This window comes from Chelonia mydas, chromosome 4 (genome assembly GCF_015237465.2).
Source record: "Chelonia mydas isolate rCheMyd1 chromosome 4, rCheMyd1.pri.v2, whole genome shotgun sequence".
In the NCBI taxonomy this organism is placed as follows: domain Eukaryota; kingdom Metazoa; phylum Chordata; order Testudines; family Cheloniidae; genus Chelonia; species Chelonia mydas.
Window position 1 is genome coordinate 97,782,528 of NC_057852.1, and position 21,408 is coordinate 97,803,935.

The 21,408-nt window shown below is 38.9% G+C and overlaps 2 protein-coding genes across 5 annotated transcripts in view; one reads left to right on the forward strand and one right to left on the reverse strand.

Moving 5' to 3' along the window:
• Window positions 1–21,255, forward strand: part of RFC1 (replication factor C subunit 1) — a 74,022-nt gene extending 52,767 nt beyond the window's left edge. For 2 of the 4 annotated variants that reach the window (XM_037897931.2, XM_043544509.1), the window contains exons 7-25: window positions 874–951; window positions 3,072–3,159; window positions 3,278–3,555; window positions 4,910–5,017; window positions 5,746–5,925; window positions 7,656–7,760; window positions 9,242–9,638; window positions 10,789–10,898; window positions 12,445–12,559; window positions 13,103–13,191; window positions 13,576–13,713; window positions 14,193–14,288; window positions 14,457–14,555; window positions 15,222–15,376; window positions 15,503–15,620; window positions 17,921–18,066; window positions 18,907–19,120; window positions 19,562–19,753; window positions 20,668–21,255. In XM_037897931.2, coding sequence (XP_037753859.1) covers window positions 874–951; window positions 3,072–3,159; window positions 3,278–3,555; window positions 4,910–5,017; window positions 5,746–5,925; window positions 7,656–7,760; window positions 9,242–9,638; window positions 10,789–10,898; window positions 12,445–12,559; window positions 13,103–13,191; window positions 13,576–13,713; window positions 14,193–14,288; window positions 14,457–14,555; window positions 15,222–15,376; window positions 15,503–15,620; window positions 17,921–18,066; window positions 18,907–19,120; window positions 19,562–19,753; window positions 20,668–20,754 — 2,793 coding nt within the window. In that variant the 3' untranslated portion in view covers window positions 20,755–21,255. Of the gene's footprint in view, window positions 1–873; window positions 952–3,071; window positions 3,160–3,256; window positions 3,556–4,909; window positions 5,018–5,745; window positions 5,926–7,655; window positions 7,761–9,241; window positions 9,639–10,788; window positions 10,899–12,444; window positions 12,560–13,102; window positions 13,192–13,575; window positions 13,714–14,192; window positions 14,289–14,456; window positions 14,556–15,221; window positions 15,377–15,502; window positions 15,621–17,920; window positions 18,067–18,906; window positions 19,121–19,561; window positions 19,754–20,667 lie in introns of all 4 variants that reach the window. The other 2 variants (XM_043544510.1, XM_043544508.1) reach the window with 1 other exon arrangement.
• WDR19 (WD repeat domain 19) overlaps window positions 3,857–21,408 on the reverse strand; it is a 126,316-nt gene continuing 108,764 nt past the window's right edge. The window contains exon 37 of the mRNA XM_037897930.2: window positions 3,857–5,307. The gene's annotated coding sequence lies outside the window, so the exon portion shown is untranslated. The remainder of the gene's footprint in view (window positions 5,308–21,408) is intronic.

The window sequence follows — 21,408 nt, forward strand, 5'->3', positions numbered from 1 at the left end:
GGATGCCTGTCACTGTTGTAGATGTTGCATTTATTGTGTTAGGAACAAATGAAGGAAAACCTAACTAGGCTTTGTTTTTATTTGGCACAAGGTAATACTAATTGCAAATGGAATCTCAGGAAATGTGTGGACCTGGACTTTCTTTTTTTTTACTGGAGGAAATCCATTTTGTTGAAATTGCTATTTATTTTTTTCAGCTGGACTTGCATCTGTCTAATATGTCAGATTGTTGCTAAATTGCATTGAAGAGCAAGAGCCAGGCAAGGGTCAGGGTCTTTATTTGTAAAAATCTGCTCTCTTGGAATAAGAGAACTGGCATTAAGATGACCACGTTCATTGTGGAGATGTGCTAATACAGAACAGGCTTTGTTTCTGACACCAATTCTAAAAGAGGATCTCTGAAGGTAGCTCCCCAGTAACAGGTTGCTCCCCAGCAGGTAGCTCCCCAGTAACAGGTTGTCAGTAGTGTGATCCTGACTTCCTTTCAAATTTTAGTTGTGTAATGCATTAACAAGGTTGTTTCATAATAAAAGTATTCAGAGGGATAGAAAGTTTTGTTAATAATGGGATTGCACAATTCTATTCCCTATAGCTAGGTAGCTCATTTCTTTGTATAGTGGGTTATTGCATTACAAATATCTTTTCACTGAGTTGAATACTGTTGGGGAAAATAAGTCATTTTGTAGCATTTGGAGAAATCCAATACAGCAGTATTCCCTCTTGGTGGGGTATTTGATTAAAACTGAATATTGTCTCGATCCATGTGTTCAGTGAAATTTTTGATCTTGAACAAGAGGTTGTATAAAATGCCACTGCCTATCTTTTTAGTTTAATTCTGTTGACAAAAACCTGGATGTTCTCTTTTCTTCACAGCTAGAGAGACAACTGCATGAGGATGAAGAATTTGCCAGAACTCTGGCCATGTTGGATGAAACACCAAAGAAGAAAAAGGTGGGTTATTTTTATAAGCTTTGTTTTAAAAATGAAAATATTTTTAAAACTTAAATGTTTTTGTGACTCTGGATTGCATTGTATTTTTTTGTTTTTTAAAAAAACCCACTACATCTTTTGACCATGTATGTATTTTATGGAGATCCATGGAGAGGCATTCTTGGAAGAAACATTAGGTTGTGGGATTGAAAAGGACATGCCCACTTTTCTTTCCTCTTGGCTTGCTCTTCCCTCACTCAGTAAGCACCGTCCTCTCTTAGTATCAGCAGATGTGTTGCTTTTTATCCTTGTAGTTGAGTGTGTTGTCTGCTTCCTTTGAAACTGTTACTGTGTTCTGCTGGTGGCTAGTGAGTGCCTCAGAACAAATCTCCTTACTAGCCACTTCGCTGACAGAGTTCTTGGCCTATGTCATAATTGTAGCTTTTCACATTGCTGTCTAGCATGCTAACGCTGAGACTTATCCCAAGATTAAAGAATAAATAAGAATAAATATGATCTTACTTTGTATTGTCTGACAAAATATGATTTTAATAAATAGTGCTTTACTGGAAAAGAAAATTGGACAACTAGCAGTTCATTACGCCCTCTGTATCTCTTCAGAATTAGAAATCTATCCAGTGTAACTCATCATTGAGTTGTCTTCTTTTATATTTGCTTGAATGCTGACTTGTAGTTGTGGGGGATCCCTTTGGCGTAATTTTACTGTTAAGAGGATACCAAAACTTAGAAGACAGAGCCTGAGGCTGTGTCTACACTTAAACCACTGTAATGGCATATCTGCATCTGTGCTGCTGTAGCGTTTCAGTACAGACCCTCACTACAGTGATAGGAGTGGTTCTCTCGTCATTATGGTAAATTTGTCTCTCCAAAGAAGGAATTCTTCCATTGACCTAGTGCTGTCTACAGGGGGTTAGATCAACTCAACTACTTTGCTCAGGGCCTTGGATTTTTTACACCTCCAAGTGACGCAGCTGCCTTAACCTAACTTTTTAGCGTAGACCTGGCCTTAGTTTTGAAACTGATTTTGTGAAGTAGCAGTTTTGCAGTTTGTGGTTGATGGAGATTCACACTAAAATGCAGAACAAGGTTAAAATTTAAGATTTAAAATAATGAAGACCGAAGTGGTTCATGTGGGGGGGAAAAAAAATCAGATTAAATCGAAAAGTTATATGGCTGCTTTGAATAATGTGTTCTATAGGCAATTATGTAGCAAAATCTTATTAATATAGAAATGGAATCTTACAACAGAGGACTGAATGGCTTACGTTCTGTGCATCTTCTTACCAGTTTCCTGTCACCATGTAGGTCCCCACTTTAAATTCAGCCCAGATTGGTAGACTGTTTGGCGATTTAGTACTTGAGATGAAATTGAGTTGCTGATCTAAAGTGAGGGTCCACATCACAAAACCACCACCTTATTTGTTACTGACTAGCATGAGTGTTGGCAATCTCCACAGAGAAGCCAAGGATTGATTGGACATAGAATATGAAATTGTCTCTCACCCCTAAAGGTGTGGGCCCTCTGCTTTAGTGTACCTGGTAAGTGAATATTTGGCATTGCCCACCAGTGTTAAAATGTACACAAAAATAGGATTGTAAAATCTGTTATGATTTTCTGCTTTCTTGATTTATTTTGAAACAAATCACACATTCAAACTTAAAATAGACCAGATGTGAATCGGAAAGAGAACACCTACCCATGCTTTACAGTACATGGGATTATTGCCTTTAAGCTAGTTAGCAGTAATTATCTTTGAAGTTAATAAATGAAAGCACAAAGTCCTATTTCTCTAAGCTTCCCAAATGAACTGACTAGGGCCAAATTTTGCCAGCAGAGGTTCTAGGTATATGCTCCCATTGGCATAAGGGGGAGTTGGGTGCATGCATGAGGGCAGAATTTGACCCTAAAAAGCTCCCCTGCTTAGCTATCCTTTCCGAAAGTGTATGTAATAAATCCTGTTCTAACCAGTGGCGGGACTAACCTTTTAATCAGTGCCATTCAGACCTCAAACACGGCTTTCAGAAATGGAGAGATGTTTTGAACCTGCAGAAGTCTCAGTTAACTACTGTTTAGAGCATGTAAATTTCTTACGCTGTTATTTTGTTCATGTTTTGTTTAGGCTCGAAAAGATCTGGAAGAGAAGCTAACCATTTCGACAACCAAGACCATTTCAAACGCAACAGAAAAACATAAACTGTCTCAAAAAGGTAATGCTAGCATACAGAAAAACCTTAGCACTCACTAATCTACAATACGAAGGTTCTCCTGTTAACACACATTTCCCCCCCCCTTTCTTTTTTCCGGGGGAAACGTCAAACTCAACAGATGACACAAGGAATTATAGTGCGAAGGAACAAGCTAAATCTGAAAGTACAAGACCATCTTGTCCTCATCCAGAAACTTCTGTTGGTAAAGCTGTGCACTCAGAGAATAAGACCTTGCCTTTGAAACCTAGCTCTAAGCTGGTGGCTCTGAAACAAAAAGAAGAGAGCAATAAAAAGGAGAGAGAGACTCCCAGTGCAGTGACAAAAGAAAAAATCATTTCAGGAAAGGAAGAGAAGAGAACGCCAAAGAAACAGAAAGTTTCTCCCCAAAAGCCTGAGGTAGGGACCTTTCATGAGGAGTTCACTAGGGCTTGGTGCTGACACAAGGATATGAAGGGTTTGTTTTTTCTTTTTACCATCCTCCTCATCTAACTATTGTTGCTGGGCAATATGTTTTGCCTTTGAGTTTCCTGGAGAACTTCTAATTTCAGGAAGTCAAATTTCTAGCGAGGTTTTAAGTCTCCAATAAGTGTGTCAAAAACAAGAAAAACATTAGCTAGAGGAATATTGATAAAATGAGGCTAGGAATTAACAGATCTAATTAACAAGCACTTCTTAAAGGGCATACAAACACAGAAAGATCGATTAAAAAAGTTCTGTGGGAAGAAAGCACTTGTCTGAATAGCTACATAATGCAGAAATTGGGGAAGAGGTGGAGTTGGTGGTGAGTGAGGGCTTTCTTGGTGACCAAAGAGATCTCAGAGGTTGATGGCTTTTTGAATCTTTGGTATGGAAATATATTAACAGAAAACAACTAATGTTAATTTCTTTATCTCCTAGACACCTAGACTTTATTATTTGTTATGTGCTTGGTGCTATACATGATACAGATCTGAAGATTGTTCTTACTGCATTCTCGATGACAGGATGTACTAGGTGACACAGGAGGAAGTTCATTTAGAATACATGTTAATAAATATATAAGAAATGCAGACTTAAGCACAGCATAGTCAGCTTTTCAACAATTCCCACCTTTCTTGTTTTTAATCCTAGACACTGAAATGTCAGAATCTGCTAATCTTAAATTACCAGTAGTTAAATGTTGATTTGAGATAGGATTCTGAAGATCATTTCCTACCTCCCCACCCCCAGCAGCTGAAAATGGCAAATACTATCTCTAAAGTTTTACATGCATACCCAAAATCATCCCCTGTGTTTGTGCAGAGAAATAGACAATATGGAATTTACGAGGAGAAAGGCCAGGATTCTCTAATAGGTCTTTTTTAACTTTTTAGTTTTTTTATGAATAAAAGGCTGACGCATCTGAAGCATAGCAAAATATATTGGTTGTGTGTATCAATTTAGGGCATGTCTACACATGAAAAATATTCTGGATTACGCTAGGATATGAGTTTTAAGTGGATAGTTATTAGGGAATAACTCCATGTCTGGAGGAGCCCTAACATAAACAGTGAATTACTTTTCACACATTTAAAGAGGTGTGTTGCCGTACTGTAGAGTTATTTTCCTTTTGTAAAGACCAGTGTCGCTGCTAGTTACATGTCAGCATTTAAAAGTGAGCCCTAGGGTTTGCTTCTCCTTTTACGCACAAAAAGCTATTTGGAAACTTTTAAAGAAGGTAAAGCCTGAGTTTGATTGTTTCCTTGCTTATAGTAAATTTCTTCTTTCAAAGTCTATCAGTCCTGAGGACTCTGAAAAGAAACGAATCAACTACCAGGCATATCGAAGCTTCCTTAATCGAGAGGGTCCAAAAGCACTAGGTTCCAAAGAGATACCGCAAGTAAGTCCCAGTTTGGCTGTAGATGAATTACAGCATTTTGTGTGTGTAACACTGATGTATATCAAGGTCCTCCAGATATAAATTACCTAAGGCAAGACCCAATTAAGAAATATTTTGACAATAGATTTCTAATCTGTAAAATATGCACTAGAAACTTCAATTTTTGTAGTGTTGAAAAATGCTTGTGAAAATGGCTTGTTGGGTTCTACAGTTCTCTCTGTTGTTGAGCTCATTTCCAGGACTGCAGGATTTTGGAGCGAGCCAATTGTTTTGAGTCAAGAAAAACAGACCTAAAAGAAAAAAAAAAATCAAAGTCCTTACAAAATAAAAGCCATACTTTTTTATGTAAAAATAAACCGCACAAACTAAGAAATCTAAATGTCACAGACTGGAAACCCTTAGGATAATATTTGATTTATATATGATTTTTGATGTTTATAGTGGAGAACGATTGCCCTGCTGTTCGAAGAAAGTAACTGCCAGTGGTTTGCAGTGCTTCAAGCACAGGATGTTGATGCCTATAGCAATAGAATTTCCCCACTCAGTTTTAGCTAAAAGTGCCAAGCAGTTCTGACTCTGATTAGCCATTTGATTGTTTATGGCTGCTTACAGTCTCGGCTAACTAAACAGTACTTGACAAACCAAGGTATTGAAGAAATAATTTTTGTAACGGGAAGACATTTTGTTGTAAGTGCATCAAGTGATACTGCTTAATATTTGATTCTTAGGGAGCTGAAAACTGCTTGGAGGGCCTGACGTTCGTAATTACAGGAGTCCTGGAGTCTATTGAACGAGATGAGGCCAAGTCTTTAATTGAGCGTTATGGAGGAAAAGTGACTGGTAGTGTGAGCAAGAAGACAAACTATCTCATTATGGGACGTGACTGTGGCCAGTCTAAATGTGAGAAGGTAAGTGCTACTATGCATGATCCAAGAATGAAATATACACGTTAATTCACTCATAGACTTTAAGGCCAAAAGGGACCATCATGATCATCTAGTCTGACCTCCTGCACATTGCAGGCCACAGAACCTTGCCCATCTACTCCTTTAATAAACCTATAATTTCTAGCTGACTTACTGAAGTCCTCAAATCATGATCTAAAGACTTCAAGTTACAAATAATTCATCATTTACACTTGTTTAAACCTGCAAGTGACCTGTGCCCCAGGCTCCAGAGGAAGACGAAAATCCCCGGGTCTCTGTCAATCTGACCTGGGGGAAAATTTCTTCTCAACCTCAGATATGGTGATCAGTTGGACCATGAGCATTTCAGCAATACCCAACAACCACACACCACCTGGGAAAGAATGCTCTGTAGTAACTCAGCCCATCCCATCTAGTGTCCCATCATTGGCCATTGGGGATATTTGCTGCTAGCAGTTGCAGATCAGCTACATGCCATTGTAGGTGGTCTCATCATACCATCCTCTCCATAAACGTATCAAGTTAAGTCTTGAGGCCAGTTAGGTTTTTGCACCCACTGCTTCCCTTGGAAGGCAGTTTCAGAACTTCACTCCTCTGATGGTTAGAAACCTTTGTCTAATTTCAAGCCTAAACTTGTTGATGGCGAGCTTATATCCAGCTGTTCTTGTGTCAACATTGGTGCTTAACTTTAAGTAACTTCTCTCCCTTCCAAAACATTGTACCCATATGTAAATTTATCATCATTACATTTCCCTTCCAAAACCAGACAATTCTCCCCAAAATGCATATTTTAAGGGGGGGAAAAATGAAATACTAAGTAATTTTTCTAAAAGAAAAATGGTGTTTATTAATAGATTTTCTTTGTACTAGTAATTTCAGATAGTGTCTCAGTTATGACTTAAAGGTAACACTGACTTCCTTATTTTTCTACCAGTACCGTCAATTTTTTACAGTGGTTTTGAGGGCTCATCCATATTCACATATGACAGACAGTATATCTGATGTAGTGCACTCTCTTCTGTATGTGAGACCAGGAATAGGCCCAAAGTTGACAGCGGTGCTAAATTACAGTGGTGCTTCTGTTAATTTACATAAAATAATATTAATACTGTTGTATGTACCTTTGAAGGCTTCAGACATGATTAAATATCTTTACAGTACTGAAGACATTCAATGAGCAATAAGACATGAGTCTAGGATAGTTCTGATTAATGTGCACTGAAGGTGTGTGGTGAGACAAGAAATGAATCTGAAGGTGTAAATTAATCAGCCCCATCAGATTGTTCTCTGAAGTGTCTTATTGCTACTTGGAATGGATATTGAAAAGTTAATTTCTAGGAAAATTTAAAATTAAAAAAACCTAGGTATGTAAATTAGTTTCAGGTAATTTTTTTCAAATGTCACCATTCTATAATCGGAGTATAAATCATTTAAATATCTTACTGTAATATACAATGTTTTTGTTTTTATATTACTACTAGAAACAACCACACATACCTTACTCTCCCCCTAGTATAATTTGTGTCAATTATAGGCTATATGTTTGGTATTAATTTTGTTTTTAAAATTGTAACTGTAATGTGAGTAGACACTTATTATACAGCTTTTTGACATGGCTTGTGTTTCCAAACTTAATAATTACATACATAATTCACTTCTGTAAAGCAGTTTAAATGCAATTGAGCTAATCTTAATTATTCTTTCTGGTCTAGGCATCAACATTAGGGACAAAAATTATTCATGAGGATGGCCTATTTGATCTGATTCGAACTATGCCAGGCAAAAAGTCCAAATATGAATTAGCAGCTGAAGCAGAGGTTTGTACAAAATAAACTTAATTTATTTCTTAAAGCACTGTCAGCTAATATGGTGCCTTTGTTTGTCTGCCCGTCCATCCGTCCCATCCTTTGGCAGTTTCAGACTGGCTTTATGTAGTCAGACATGTTTCCATCACTCTGACTTCTCTTTGGGAGGAAATACAAGTTTTGTATTGTGGAAAAGATGACTTCCTTTTATTCACTTTTGCTTTGGTTTTATCAGATTTTTTTTTAACCTATTTAATACACTCTCACACTCCCTCTAGTGGAGCTACCTGTCTGAGGAATGAGTATATTCAGGGGAAATCAAATAAATTTAATAAATTTAACTAATTGTTTATCCTTTAAAATGTAATAGCTCTAGCAAGTCTACACAATTTTACATTTGTTGCTCTCTAATTGAAGATGATTGATACTGTACGACATCAAGGCCATAATTCAAATCTGAGACCCTATTGCAAATTTAGGGTAATTAAGCGCAAATGGCATATGATAAATTTAGCATATATGTAGTGCTGTTACATTGTCACTCCTCTGTGCAAACATTAAGTAATCTTAATCTAAATAAACTAATGTTAATGAATGCTATACAATTTATTTTACTGTGTGATTAAGCTCAGTCTACAATGACAAGGCAAACAGTATTCAGTTTTCTAGAAGTACTACCATGGCTTCCATACTGAATGTAGACACTCTCTTGTTATTTCTCATGTGACTAGCAGCTGAAATGTAATGTGTTTTTTTTTTTTTTTTTAAATTTTATATCCGTCTAACGCTGAGACTCTTTTTTGTGTTCCTGTTGTAATCCAGTCATGGGCTTGCCGTCCTCAAACATACCTAAGTTTGGAACTGTGTGTGTTTCTTTGGAGGTATCACAGAGCTCCAAAATGTTTTTTGATGGAAATTTGGGCTTTTGACTCAGCTACATTTTTCGTGGAAAGTATCTGTTTTCCACAGGCAATTTTGACTTTTTGTTCAAAAACCAAAACATTTCAATTTTGAAATGCCACCATAGGAGTTGTAGTTTGCTGCCCTTTTCTCTTCCATGGGCTGCATTCCCCAGCGTCAAACTACATCTCCCACAAAGTGCCATGACCAGGGACTCCATGATACACCGTAATGGCTCAACAATAAGGGAGACCATGGTGTATAATAAGAGTTACAGTTCAGGTGCCTCATGGCCCACTCTGTGCAGTGGACTCCCTGGCCTGATGACAAGTCCCATGAGGCACTGCAGTGATATTTCCAAATTGAAGTTTTAATTTTTTTTGCTGAATATTTTAAAGTTTTCCTTGGAAAATTTCTGATGACCATGAGAAAATCATTTTCATAAAATTTTCTACTGAGGGGTGGGGAAAATTCCAGTTAGCTCTAGTTATATAAGCTGTAACCCTTCCAAAGGCTCTCTAGCTGTGCGTGCTACTGACCTGTTCTTGTTGGTTTTATTTTCCCTTTACACTTTCACTCTTCTGACTTTTAAGGCAAAGAAAGCAAAGTCAAAATGGGTCAAGACCCCACAGAAAATGGAGCCTGAAAAAAGAAAAATTAGCCCAGCTAAGAAAGGAACTGACCCTAAAAAAAGCAACTCCACTCCTGAAAAAGGAGGCACCTTCAGAGCTATAAAAAAAGAAACTACTGAAGCTCAGAAAGGTCTGGACTTCAAGCAGCAAACTATGGAGAAGAAGCATGCCCCAAAGACTGAAGAGAGTTGTGTTCCTGAGATAAGCAAAGGAAGAGCAGAGGGGTTGCTGTGGGTTGATAAATATAAGCCCACATCTCTTAAAACAGTAATTGGACAGCAAGGGGATCAAAGCTGTGCCAATAAGTTGTTACGATGGCTCCAAAACTGGCACAAGAATACTTCTGAGGAAAAACATGGTGACTATGCAATTAATATCTATTTTTCTGGCTGTTTCCAGGTTTCTCAATTTGTAGAACTTCGGGTGTTCACACTGCTCAGCTTCATGTGGACTCTTTTATAGAGTGCAAGCAACTGTAGAAGTCTGGAATCAGGTGTAAGTCCCAGAGTAGAAGCGATATTTTCAGCAAGTGTTGAGTCTGTTTTATCTTTGAAGTTGTAAAACAATCATTTTCAGGTTTCAGAGTAACAGCCGTGTTAGTCTGTATTCGCAAAAAGAAAAGGAGGACTTGTGGCACCTTAGAGACTAACCAATTTATTTGAGCATGAGCTTTCGTGAGCTACAGCTCACTTCATCGGATGCATGCTGTGTTTCAGTTCACCATATTTATATTATACTGTTTGCACAGTTTTTTGTATTTTATTTGTTTGGATATTTACAAACTATACGAGAGGTCCAATCCTCAACATACATATAACAGACATCAATTCCCTTCCCCCACAGTCCTTAGAGTCCCCCACCACCATGACCAGCCCTAGCCAACACCCATTTCCTCATTAGTGGGGAAAAAAGGTGGGCCTTGCAGCATGCCCTGAAGGCTAATATGCTCTGGTGGCTGCTGTCCACATGGGGAAGAAGCGAGTTCCCAAGGTCTTGGCACTGACTAGCAAGTTGCTTTAGGGATAATCTGCAACTTTAAAGAAAAGACTCTGCAAGCTGGTCAGTGCAATCTATTGGTACTTAATGTGTATTCTGGACTAATTTTTTCTGCCCTTTCATGAGGATATGTAAGAGACTGAAAAGGGCACAGTAAGTTTGCATATAATTTCACGGCAACACACAGTTGTTTTTTTAAATGAATCCAATATTAATGTTTCACAGCAACTTAAAGTGCTAAAACATTTTAGTGCCACAGGTACATTAATAATTGAAAACTATTAAAAGCAAAGAGTGCAGTCACATATTCTGTTAAACTAAGATTATTTGAATTAGAGTTCTCCAAATGTTCGTGCTACTGACTGTTCTATAGATTTGTAGTCCATTGTTCTGATATCCAAAGATTGAGCTTGCTTGTTCTAAGGTCTGGTATTTTTAAGGTATCTTCTTAAGGTATGTAACTATCTACCATCCCTGTATTATCTAGATAAAAGTTGCTTTTTTTTTTCTAGCAAAACCCAATAAATTGGGAGGCAAAGATGATGGTACTAATTTTAAAGCAGCTTTGCTGTCAGGTCCACCAGGAGTTGGTAAAACGACTACAGCTGCTTTAGTTTGTGAGGTGAGTGCTTGTTCACAAATGTTTTTGGGATGCAAGAGAAGATGGAAGTATTGGATATGGGCTTTGATCTTGCACCTACAATTGGATATATTAAGATGTGCCCCCACTGTGACTCTGCATGGGTGTAGTGGTCCACCCGTGCAGAACTGATTGTAGTGTCAGGGTCTTACGTGATAATATACATGCTAGGATACTCATGTAATGAGTATGGTGTAAGTACATAGATGATAGTGATGTGATTGTGCATCCATGTCTATTTATGAAAAGGAACGCAAGTTCCAGTATGTTGAGCAGTTGAGGATGGGATTTTTTGAAGTTCTCACATTGGCTTAACTCTGTTCCTGTTGAAGCTAATAGGAGATCCTCCAGTTGAAGTTAGTGGGAGCAGAGTGAAGCCATCACTGCATGCTTTTGAAAATCCTGTGTGACGTTAGGCTTAAGGATATCTTTTTGTATTCCTTCTAAACCTTTTCATTTCCCCCAGTGCCACACTTTCTAAGTGAATTGTTGAAGACAAAGCTGAGGAGATTTGGGACTGTGTGTCGAATTTTTGCTAAAATTTGAAAATTACTCTTAAAATTTTTGTCTTAATAATAACAGTCTTTCTCAACTGGTGGGTCCTGACCCCCAGGCACATCATGAAAGACGGTCAGGAGTCGCGAGGTGTTGAGAACTTTATTACAATTGTAAAGCAAAGAAATAATGAAATTTATATAAATTCTTATTACATTTAAAAATTCAATTACATCAACATAATTATGGAAACTTATTGTTAATAAAATACATATATATTTATAAATATTGAATATATCAATAATTATACCTATAATTATATAGACCCCCCCCCCCTTTTTTTTTAATAGTATATGTAATGGGGTCAATGTTTGGCTTTCAGTGGGGGGACACAAGCTGAAAAGATCAAGAAAATCTAGCCGAATCGGTCTAGTTTTGTGCTGGGAGATAATGGAGGGTTTCACAGTGAATGTTCCTTACTGTAAATCTTTCAGAAATACTAACTGAAAATCCGAGACTTCATTCACAAGGGGCCTAAGGGAGATTGGCACCCAAATCCTATTGAAAGCCAGTAGGAGTTGGGCCCAGAACTCTTGGCCCCTTTGAAAATCCCAAACTAAAACTCTGACTTCTGCTTCAGTTGAGACATATACTGTATATTCTGTTAAACTGAGTTCTTGATGTTCCACGTCAGTCCCCTTTTGTGGCTGAATCTGTGACCTCCCGGTTTTGTAAAATTAGAAAAAGACAAACTCACCTCCAAACTTACGGAATCTTAGAAATGAATTACTGAATCAGTAGTGAATTTTGTTCTGTTGTGGGGCAGTATAGCATGTCTCTGTTTATGGTGATTCATCCAAAAAATATTTAGGATGCAAGAGGAAAGGAGGGAAAATACAAAAGGGGATTGAAATACAAAGCTGTTCATCGTTTTAGTTGATAATGTATGGTCTTCCCATCTTTGCTCATGAGTAGTTTTGGGTTTTTTTTTCTGATGTATTCTAATTCTTCTGCGTGGTTCTATTGGGATTAGGAACTGGGGTACAGCTATGTGGAACTGAATGCTAGTGACACTCGCAGTAAGAACAGTTTGAAGGACGTGGTTGCCGAATCTTTAAATAACACCAGCATGAAAGACTTCTGTTCTGGTATGTGGAGTGTGTGATGTTCCTTTATTGCTTTTTTTTTAGTTAGGACCCAATTATGTGCAGTGCTGAGCACCTCAACTCCTACTGAAGTGAAGTAACCGTACCCTCCTTCCATGATCTCCACTGGGAGCTGAGCATGCTCAGTAGCTGGTAGGATCAGTCCCATATTTTAGAGAGGGAGTTTCATGTATTAAGATGGAAGCAAGTCAGAACAATGGGCCTGGAAAGAATCCTAAATATTACTTTAGGTTGACATTTTTAATTATGTTGTGGAAGTTACACAAGAAAGAAACTGCTAAGAAACTGTATAATTGCTCTTTTGCTGGATAGGACTGGATATTATAGACCTGACAAGAGAATCAGTCAGCACTATGGTGTGAACATGTATTTTGAGTGTACTGTATGTGCGACTGGCAGAACAGGAGATTAAATTAACATTTAATATAGATTTAACTGTAGAGAGTTGTGTAAAGAGCAGCACCTCTATAACCTTGGGAAATAAGTATTTCAGTGCAACTTCACTTGTCCTTATTAATTTTTTAGGAACATCCCATTCAGTTAGCATGAAACATGTATTGATCATGGATGAAGTGGATGGAATGGCAGGGAATGAAGACAGAGGAGGAATACAGGTGAAACACCTACCGTTTGTTGCTGTCACTAGTAAAATGTATAACATTTATATGGGCAAAATAGTTAATCTAGATAATAAAAATCTCATCACAGAGCTGAGTATTTAAAGTACTACAAAAACCTGCTTGAACTGCACGGTTTGAGACACAGTAGAAATAATTTTCTGTTTCAATAGAGTGATAAATGAGAGTTAGAAAAGAAGGACCAGATCTATAATATAACTGTATTACAGTTGATAGAGCTATGCTGATTTACACCAGCTGAGGATTTGAACCAAGTACTGACTCATAAGCTGCTTTAAGCTAACACATTCTAATAGTTTTTGCTATGTGTGGTATATGAAGACTTTTAACATTTACACTGTAAACGTGTTTAAATTGCAGGAGTTAATTGGTCTGATTAAAACCACAAAGATTCCTATCATCTGTATGTGTAATGATCGGAACCATCCCAAGATTCGTTCCCTGGTCCATTACTGTTTTGATCTTCGCTTTCAGAGACCTCGGCTAGAACAGATTAAGGTAGGAATAGTGACATTAGGTTGTTCATTGAGTAGCATTGCTTTGAATGCAGCCAATTCTCTACAAGGATCTATTTTTTTATTTTTCAAGTCACTGGTAGAATTAGAAACTTTCACCAACACCTAAAGGTCAAAAATTAGATTGCACGGAATAACTTCAGTAGTTGCAGGGAGGAGGGGGATCTCGTTGGCTATTGCTCACTTTTTCAAAAGTGGATGCGTAGTTAGGCATCTAAGAAAGTGGCCTCATTCTTCAAAAGAGCCAAGCAAGTTGTAAAGGTTACAATGGGTAGTAGACCTGCATACTTGAAAGAGGATTGTTTAAAAAAATCATACCTTGTAAATTGAAATAAAATAATTGTAACATTCTTCATTGTAAATGAGCATATTTAGCCCATCATTTTTATTCTATTTTAACTACATTATATGTACAAAAATACTCAAGATATTTTTCTCTTTCGAATATTTTGCTTATTACAGGGTGCCATGATGTCTATTGCATTTAAAGAAGGGTTAAAGATACCCGCTCCAGCTATGAATGAGATAATTCTGGCAGCAAATCAGGACATTAGGCAGGTCAGTTATACACCTGTACCAATCTTGGTAGCCTGTAGTTCATGCTTGCATTGTAGCACATGAATGCTAGATTGCTGCTTTTGTATAGAGATCAGATTTTCTTCCTACGTCTTTGTCCTGTCAAGCGTCCTTAGCAATACTTAAGCTGTCTGTTTTGTTTGTTCCCAGGTTTTACATAATCTTAGTATGTGGTGTACAAAAAATAAATCACTGACCTACGATGAGGCAAAAGCTGATGCCAGCAAAGCCAAAAAGGATATCAAACTGGTAAGAGGAGTGTACATCTTGGATCAGCTGCTAATAGATTTGCTCCTAGTAACCAGAAGTGCAACAATAGAAATAAAATACTAGTAGTCAAAATATACAGAGGTGGTCAGCTACTTAAAAAGTGTTTTGAGTATGCACCAGACACACTTATTTACTAAAGTTTTTTGTCATCATAACTGAAGAGTAAAACCAAGAAAAAAAATGAAGTAGAGTTTTTCCCAGAACTGGTGAGAGCGGAATGCTCCTTGAAGCCCGTTATGGATCAGTCTCACTGTGCAGATCTAATTTATCTGTGCGAAGTGAAAATATTTCAGATGAAGTAGGCAGGCAATATAGCTTTTTTATAGTGATTTTTTTTTTTTAAAGGACTAACTTGGCAGTTCCCTGAAGGTTAAAGATTATGGAGCTCACTCCTTCCTATCCTTGACAATCATTCATACTCACAGATAGTAATAACACTACCTCAGTCTACTCGCAGAGATGTTGAAGCTCAAGTCTTAATGTCTGTAAAGCACTTTGAGATCTATAGCAGAGCAGAGTTTTATATTAGAGTCCAGAGATAGCTATGGGCCGTCACTATAATTACTTCCTGTCCTCATCTACAATTTGTGGAAGATGCAGTGCATGTTGTTGTGTGATCAGCTTTTTAAAATGCCTTTGTTTTAGGGCCCCTTTGATGTTGTCAGGAAGGTTTTTGCTGCTGGAGAGGAAACTGCTCGCATGTCTCTTATAGACAAATCCGACCTGTTCTTCCATGATTACTCTCTAGCACCTCTTTTTGTCCAAGAAAATTATGTACATGTGAAACCTGTTGCTGCTCGGTGAGTTGTCCAAAATCACAAATGGTGGAACTGGAAGGGTGGTATGATGGGAGTGCGTGAGATATATTAAAGAGTCAAAACTATGTGGAGGTTCCTGCAGCAATATGGACAACTACTTTTTTCCAGAGGTAACATGATAAAACACTTGATGCTACTGAGCAGAGCAGCAGACAGTATATGTGATGGTGATCTAGTCGACAGGCAGATTCGCAGTAAGCAAAACTGGAACCTTCTGCCTACGCAGGTAAACCCTTCTTTCATTTCTCATACGTAACATAAGGATGTCCCAGATACCAGACCACTCCCTTGAAATTGTTGTCCTGGTTTATAAGTTATAGTTTGTACAGTTATATTGTTCTTCAGTTCAAATGCTAGATTCTGCCATTTGGACTCCATTTCCCATATTCACGTGAGTGAAAAGCATCTCCTGTATTAATACAGCATTTCCCGAACTTCTGAAAGCTTGAGCCTCTTTTCGGGAAATTGCATGTCCCCTGAAACCCTGTCATATGTTGTAGAAAATTAAGATGGATAGGTCTTTATCATCATGTGGGTGTCCCCTGTCTTCCTTGCTAGACCTTGTAATCCCCCCGCCACCACCATCTCACACTCTCTCGGGGGAAAAACAGTGTTCACATTTAAAGTGACATAATTGGCATCTGAGTTAGTATTAATTGAAATGAATGAGACAATTCAGATCTCACAGGTATTGTATCAGGCTCTTTGCAAACTCAGGCAGACACCTCTTCATTGGTTACACTGTCACATTTTGAAAGTTTTCTTTGCAACCATAATTGTTAGACTGTTTGTTTTAAAATTAAAGCTGACAATCTGGAGAACAACTTGGAGATCTGTCCATGCCCTCTTGGCCAGTCCTGTCGCGTTTCTCTCCCTCTCCCTCTCCCCGTCACACAAACTTTGAGAAACACTGTCGTGCCCCTGGTGTCAAGTTCACAGAAACCTCTTGAAAGCTGTGCCCTTTGGGGTATGCATGAGTGTCCCGTCAAGGTGCTAAACGTTTGGTGGCCAAGGCTGTATATATAAAGGAGTTTACTCCTGCCAGCCACTTCAGTTCCTTCACCACAGAGAGCAGACGGGATCCTCTGTGTTTGTCATCACGTTTAGTCTGGTGTAGTACCCAAAACTGTTAAATAATTCAGTTTTAGGATAGTGGTTTTTGAGTTTTGGGATATTCTGTATTTTAATAGTGTTTTGCAGCCTTTAAGGACTCAATCTGGTGCTGAGGCTGTGCCCCGACTAAAACCCCAAAAGGAGTTTTAAAAGCTGTGCGTGATGTCTAGTTCTGAAGGCAGCTGAGCCAGAAACGTCAAGAACGGCCTGCCTCTGTATCAAAGCCCATGACAGTTAGGTGGACTAAGACGTCAGCTCCAGCTCTGGTCTGTTAGGTTTTTAATTTATCCCATTCTGAGACACCATATCCCATGGATGATCCTTTTTCTATGCCATGTATCAGTAGCTGTATTTCAGCTCTACCTATATGACTGAAAATGCCCTTGAAATCCATAATGCCTATGCTGAGGGATTCATATCCCTTGACCTGAGGGACAGGGGCGGGGTGGTGCACAATCACTTGTGCTTATGGCTGGCACACCAGATGTATCTGTTGCTGTTAAAGTGGTTAAAATACTAGGAAATATGCATTTCCTTTGCAAGGGATACTGAACTTTTTGCACTCACTTCTAGAAACATGCCAATTTACAGGGATTAAACTAATCATTCAGATTTAATATTGACAGGATGCTGGCCATAATAATGTTTAGAATAAGAAAAGATCTAGGATTTTTCTTTTGGTGGATATGGTGCATTTTAGAAGTTAAAAATGAGAGAGACCTAATAATCCATCCCATTACCACTGTAGGATTGTCTCCACCTTTTCTCTACGTTTTCTATTGCCTTGCCCAGTTTAGCTCTGTCTGTATCCAGGGATTCTCCATCACTGGCATTTTTTAAACAAGGTTATTTTTCTAAAAGATCTGGTCTAGTTCCCCAAAATAATTCCTGTTTGAAGTTTTTTGGCCTGTATTATGCAGGAGGTCAGAATAGACTATCACAATGGTCCCTTCTGGCATTAGAATTTATTATATGGCCTCCTCCACTTCTCATTGGAGATTATTCCACAGCCTCCCAGATACCCTATGGATATGTCTGGACTGTGCTTAAAAAACCCCTGGCACTGAGTCTCAGAGCCCAGGTCAGTGGGCTCGGGCTGCATGGCTAGAAGTTGCAGTCAAGAGACTCTGGCTTGGGCTGAAGCCCGGGCTCTGAGATGCTTCCCTCTCGCAGGGTCTTAGAACCTGGGCTCCAGTCTGAGCCCAAGTCTGCTGACCTGGGCCAGCCATAGGTCTTTCATTGCTGTGTAGACATACCCTATATTTGTACATGTCTGCTCTATCTTTAACTTCTACAACACGCCACTATTGCCTTAGCAATATTTGTATTTTCAGTGTGTCGCTTCAGGAAATCCTGGTGCCAGTGTTAAACATTTACTTCTGAACTGAATTTCATGTGTACTTCACCTTTCAGGCCATTTATTCGAGTGTTCTCCCTGGGGAACTAATGAGAGGTTACATGTCACAGTTTCCTAACTTTCCAGGCTGGCTGGGGAAATTTTCATCCACAGGCAAACATGACCGGATTGTTCAAGAACTGGCACTGCACATGAGTCTCAGGTAATGCGGACCTCCCTCTGTGTTTCCCAGTGTACACTGTTTTGGGATGTTTGTTCTTACTGGTAGTTAATGTAACTCGGCTCCCTTTTAGATTATTATTTCTTGCTGCAGTTAGGAGGAACTAGGTGAGGAGAGAAATGAGAGACTGATGTCTCCTAATGAGAGAGAGAGGGCACCAATGAGAAAGGAGAGCAAATGGATTAGGGACGGGACTGAATGGGGTTTGGGAGAGAAGGTAACACTGGTCTTGCTAGGGTCAGAGCAAAATATGTGGAAAGCAGAAAAGCCTCTATTTGCTATAGGTTCCTCCTTTTAAAATTAATATTAAAAGGTCCATTAGAGAGAGGGTAAGGACACAGATACATGTGCATTGGCTGGCAATGGTCGCATTCCAAGAGCTTAGTCATAGGCTTCCAATAACATTTAATTTTAACATTGGGTCAGCACTAAGGTGGTCAGTAGGCAGACTATAAAGCAATTTTTGTATAATCAGCCATTAAAATAGCTTGACAATATAATTGTATTTAAATCAATTGTGGTTTGACCTAATTTCCTACTTAATTTTGTTGTGGGATGACCCTTGCTAGCTAGTCCACTGTGAATGATACTCTGTCCAGAGCCGCAATCTGGATATCTTGCAGCAGGGGCATTTGTAATTATTCAGCACTGGTAGCTCCATACAGAAATGCACCCTGCATTGTGGTGTTCCTAGACACTGCTGATTCTTAACATGGTGAGAGCCTACTCATGAGGGTGTATTTTGATTTGCACTGTGAGCTGACCTTTAGGAATGAGCCTCAGGGAAATCCTGTTTAATACAATCTCTCTTCATTTGGCAAGAACCCACACCAGCAAGAGAGCAGTAAACATGGAGTATTTGTCATACTTGCGGGATGCACTTGTTAGACCCTTGACAAGCTTTGGTACAGAAGGTGTACAGGATGCTGTAACATTCATGGACTCCTATTGCTTGATGAGAGAAGATGTTGAAAATATTATGGAAATATCCAGCTGGGGAAGCAAACCTAGTCCCTTTTCTAAACTGGACCCCAAGGTAAAATTCACTAGTTATGTTCTGCTTTTACCTCCTTCTATAAATGTATGGTAATTCTTTGGCCTTATGAATAAAACACAGAATAGCATCCATTGTGATGTGCCATTGGGACAGGAGATGGATGGCTGAAGCAGGTTACCATTTCTGCTCCCAGAGTTACAATTTTGAAAGCTGATCTATAACCATGCTTTCAAATACTCAGTAGCCAAGTGACTGAATCTCAAAGAAGAAATACAGATTAGGCCCTCAGTATGCATCTTAGATTCATCCTCCTGTGTACTCCCCAGATTCCTTTCCCTGATAGCTGTCTCCTTCTCTGCAAGCCTTAGGCATACAAATACTCTTCTCTGGGGGAATCCTTGGCCAGATCATAGCTTGGTTAGCCAAAAAATGTAGAGTCTTTAATTTAGTGCTTATAGTGTGTCTCCCACTCCTGAACAGGTCAAAGCAGCTTTTACACGTGCCTATAACAAAGAGGCACATTTGACACCATATACCCTGCATGCAGTAAAAACATCTAAACGGCTGCCAGGGCCCGGGTTGGCTTCAGAAGTGAATGAAGAATTGAATGCTGACGAATTGCAGTCTGATGAGGATGAGCAAGATACTATTGAAAGTGATGCAATGATCAAGGTAATACTTTCAGCTAATAGTAGAGTAGTGTAACACCAAGGAAACCCATCTGTCTCCTGTGAGAAGCTGGACCATCTTGCCAGGGCTCATTGCACCGGGGCTAGAACACACTTGCCGGTTTGCTGGGTGTTTAACTTTGACTCTCCTAAATCTCATCTTGTTGCAAACTGGGTAGCATTTTCTGATGGTAGGTTTGAAATTTTGGCTGGAGCACTGTTGTCTAATGTTCAAGTAGCAATTTATAGGGTCTCACTTCACTCAGCCAATTTTCAACTTGGTGCTTTTCTGTTTGTAATGCAATTGAACACCTCATCTGATCAATTCCATAATTTCAGGGAATGCTTTCGGCATCAATAGGACAGACCTTGACCACTTCGGTGAAAATCGGAAAAGCAAAAGGGCAACTTGCAGAGCTCTTTGCATCTGGTTGCCAGAGCCAGCACTTTCAATCCGCTCTAATTGTCTATAAAACAAATGTTTTGCTGACACCAGCAATTTCTCTGTGTTGCTCATTGTTCCAATACAGTTTAAAATGTTGTTGCCATCCTGAATGCCTTATCTCCCAGACAGAGAAGAATGGTGGGGGAGGTACAGAGCCCCTGGTGTGCAGGAGATGGAAGGGTGGCACACACGGACTTTTTAGGGAAGGAATGGAGGGATGCAAGGAGCCCCTAGTATGTGCAGTGAGGTTTGGCAACAGATGTAATGAAGTGTATGGCCCTGGTCCTGTTTCACTGTAGAGGTTTTATTTAGGTTACTGACTGCTTCAGGATCAGGACACAAATTGGAAGTAACTGATATTGTCTGTTTAGGATATCCTTATTGAGAATGTTGCCATGCTGATTATTGTTTTCTGTCACAATGTGGCATGGCACACTAAACCTGCATTTTAAACTTTAACATTTTATTTCCAGCAAAAAAAGGCAAAGTCGTCTTCCAAGCTGTCAAAAGCAGCAAATGGAGAAGAAACAAAAAAAGGAAAAAGGAAAGGAAAGAAATGAGAAACTGAACTGTTCAATACTGACTGATTACATTGGGTAACCACTCTAGCTTTGGACACAGCTTTGCTTGCTCAGTGATACCCACTTTCAGTAATGTGAAGCAGTGATTCCATTGCAGCTGGAAGGGTAGAACCAGTGGGCTGAAAATGCTCCTCTTATAGAGGTAGTGTGGCTGCTTTGCAATCCAAATATGCAGGGGTAATGTAAATGTTTACAATTTTTTTTTTTTTAATGCTTTGGAGCATGTTAACAAAATGCAGACTTTAGTCTGCTGCTGGAAGGTCACCTGTAGTTTCAGCAGTAACATGTTGAAAGAGGGGTTTAGCTTCCTGCCATTTATACTAATAGCTTTCTTCACAGGACTTTGAACCTTTTTACTAAATCTCTGCTATTATGTGGTGAAATCTTGTACATACTGCAAAAAATTTAAATTGCATATTTCTTTTGTACATTATAAAAATGCAGCAATGTATAAAATTGCAATAAAATTAGTTTCACAAATATTTTGGCTTATTCAGGTTCTCCCCCCCTCTTTTCCATAGCTTGGAGACCATATTTGTCCCCAGCAAGCCTTAATAACAATCGACATGAGCTTTTGGGGCTACAGTGTGTATTAGAATTTCTTCCCTGGGTTTTGCCTTCCACCTCCATTCT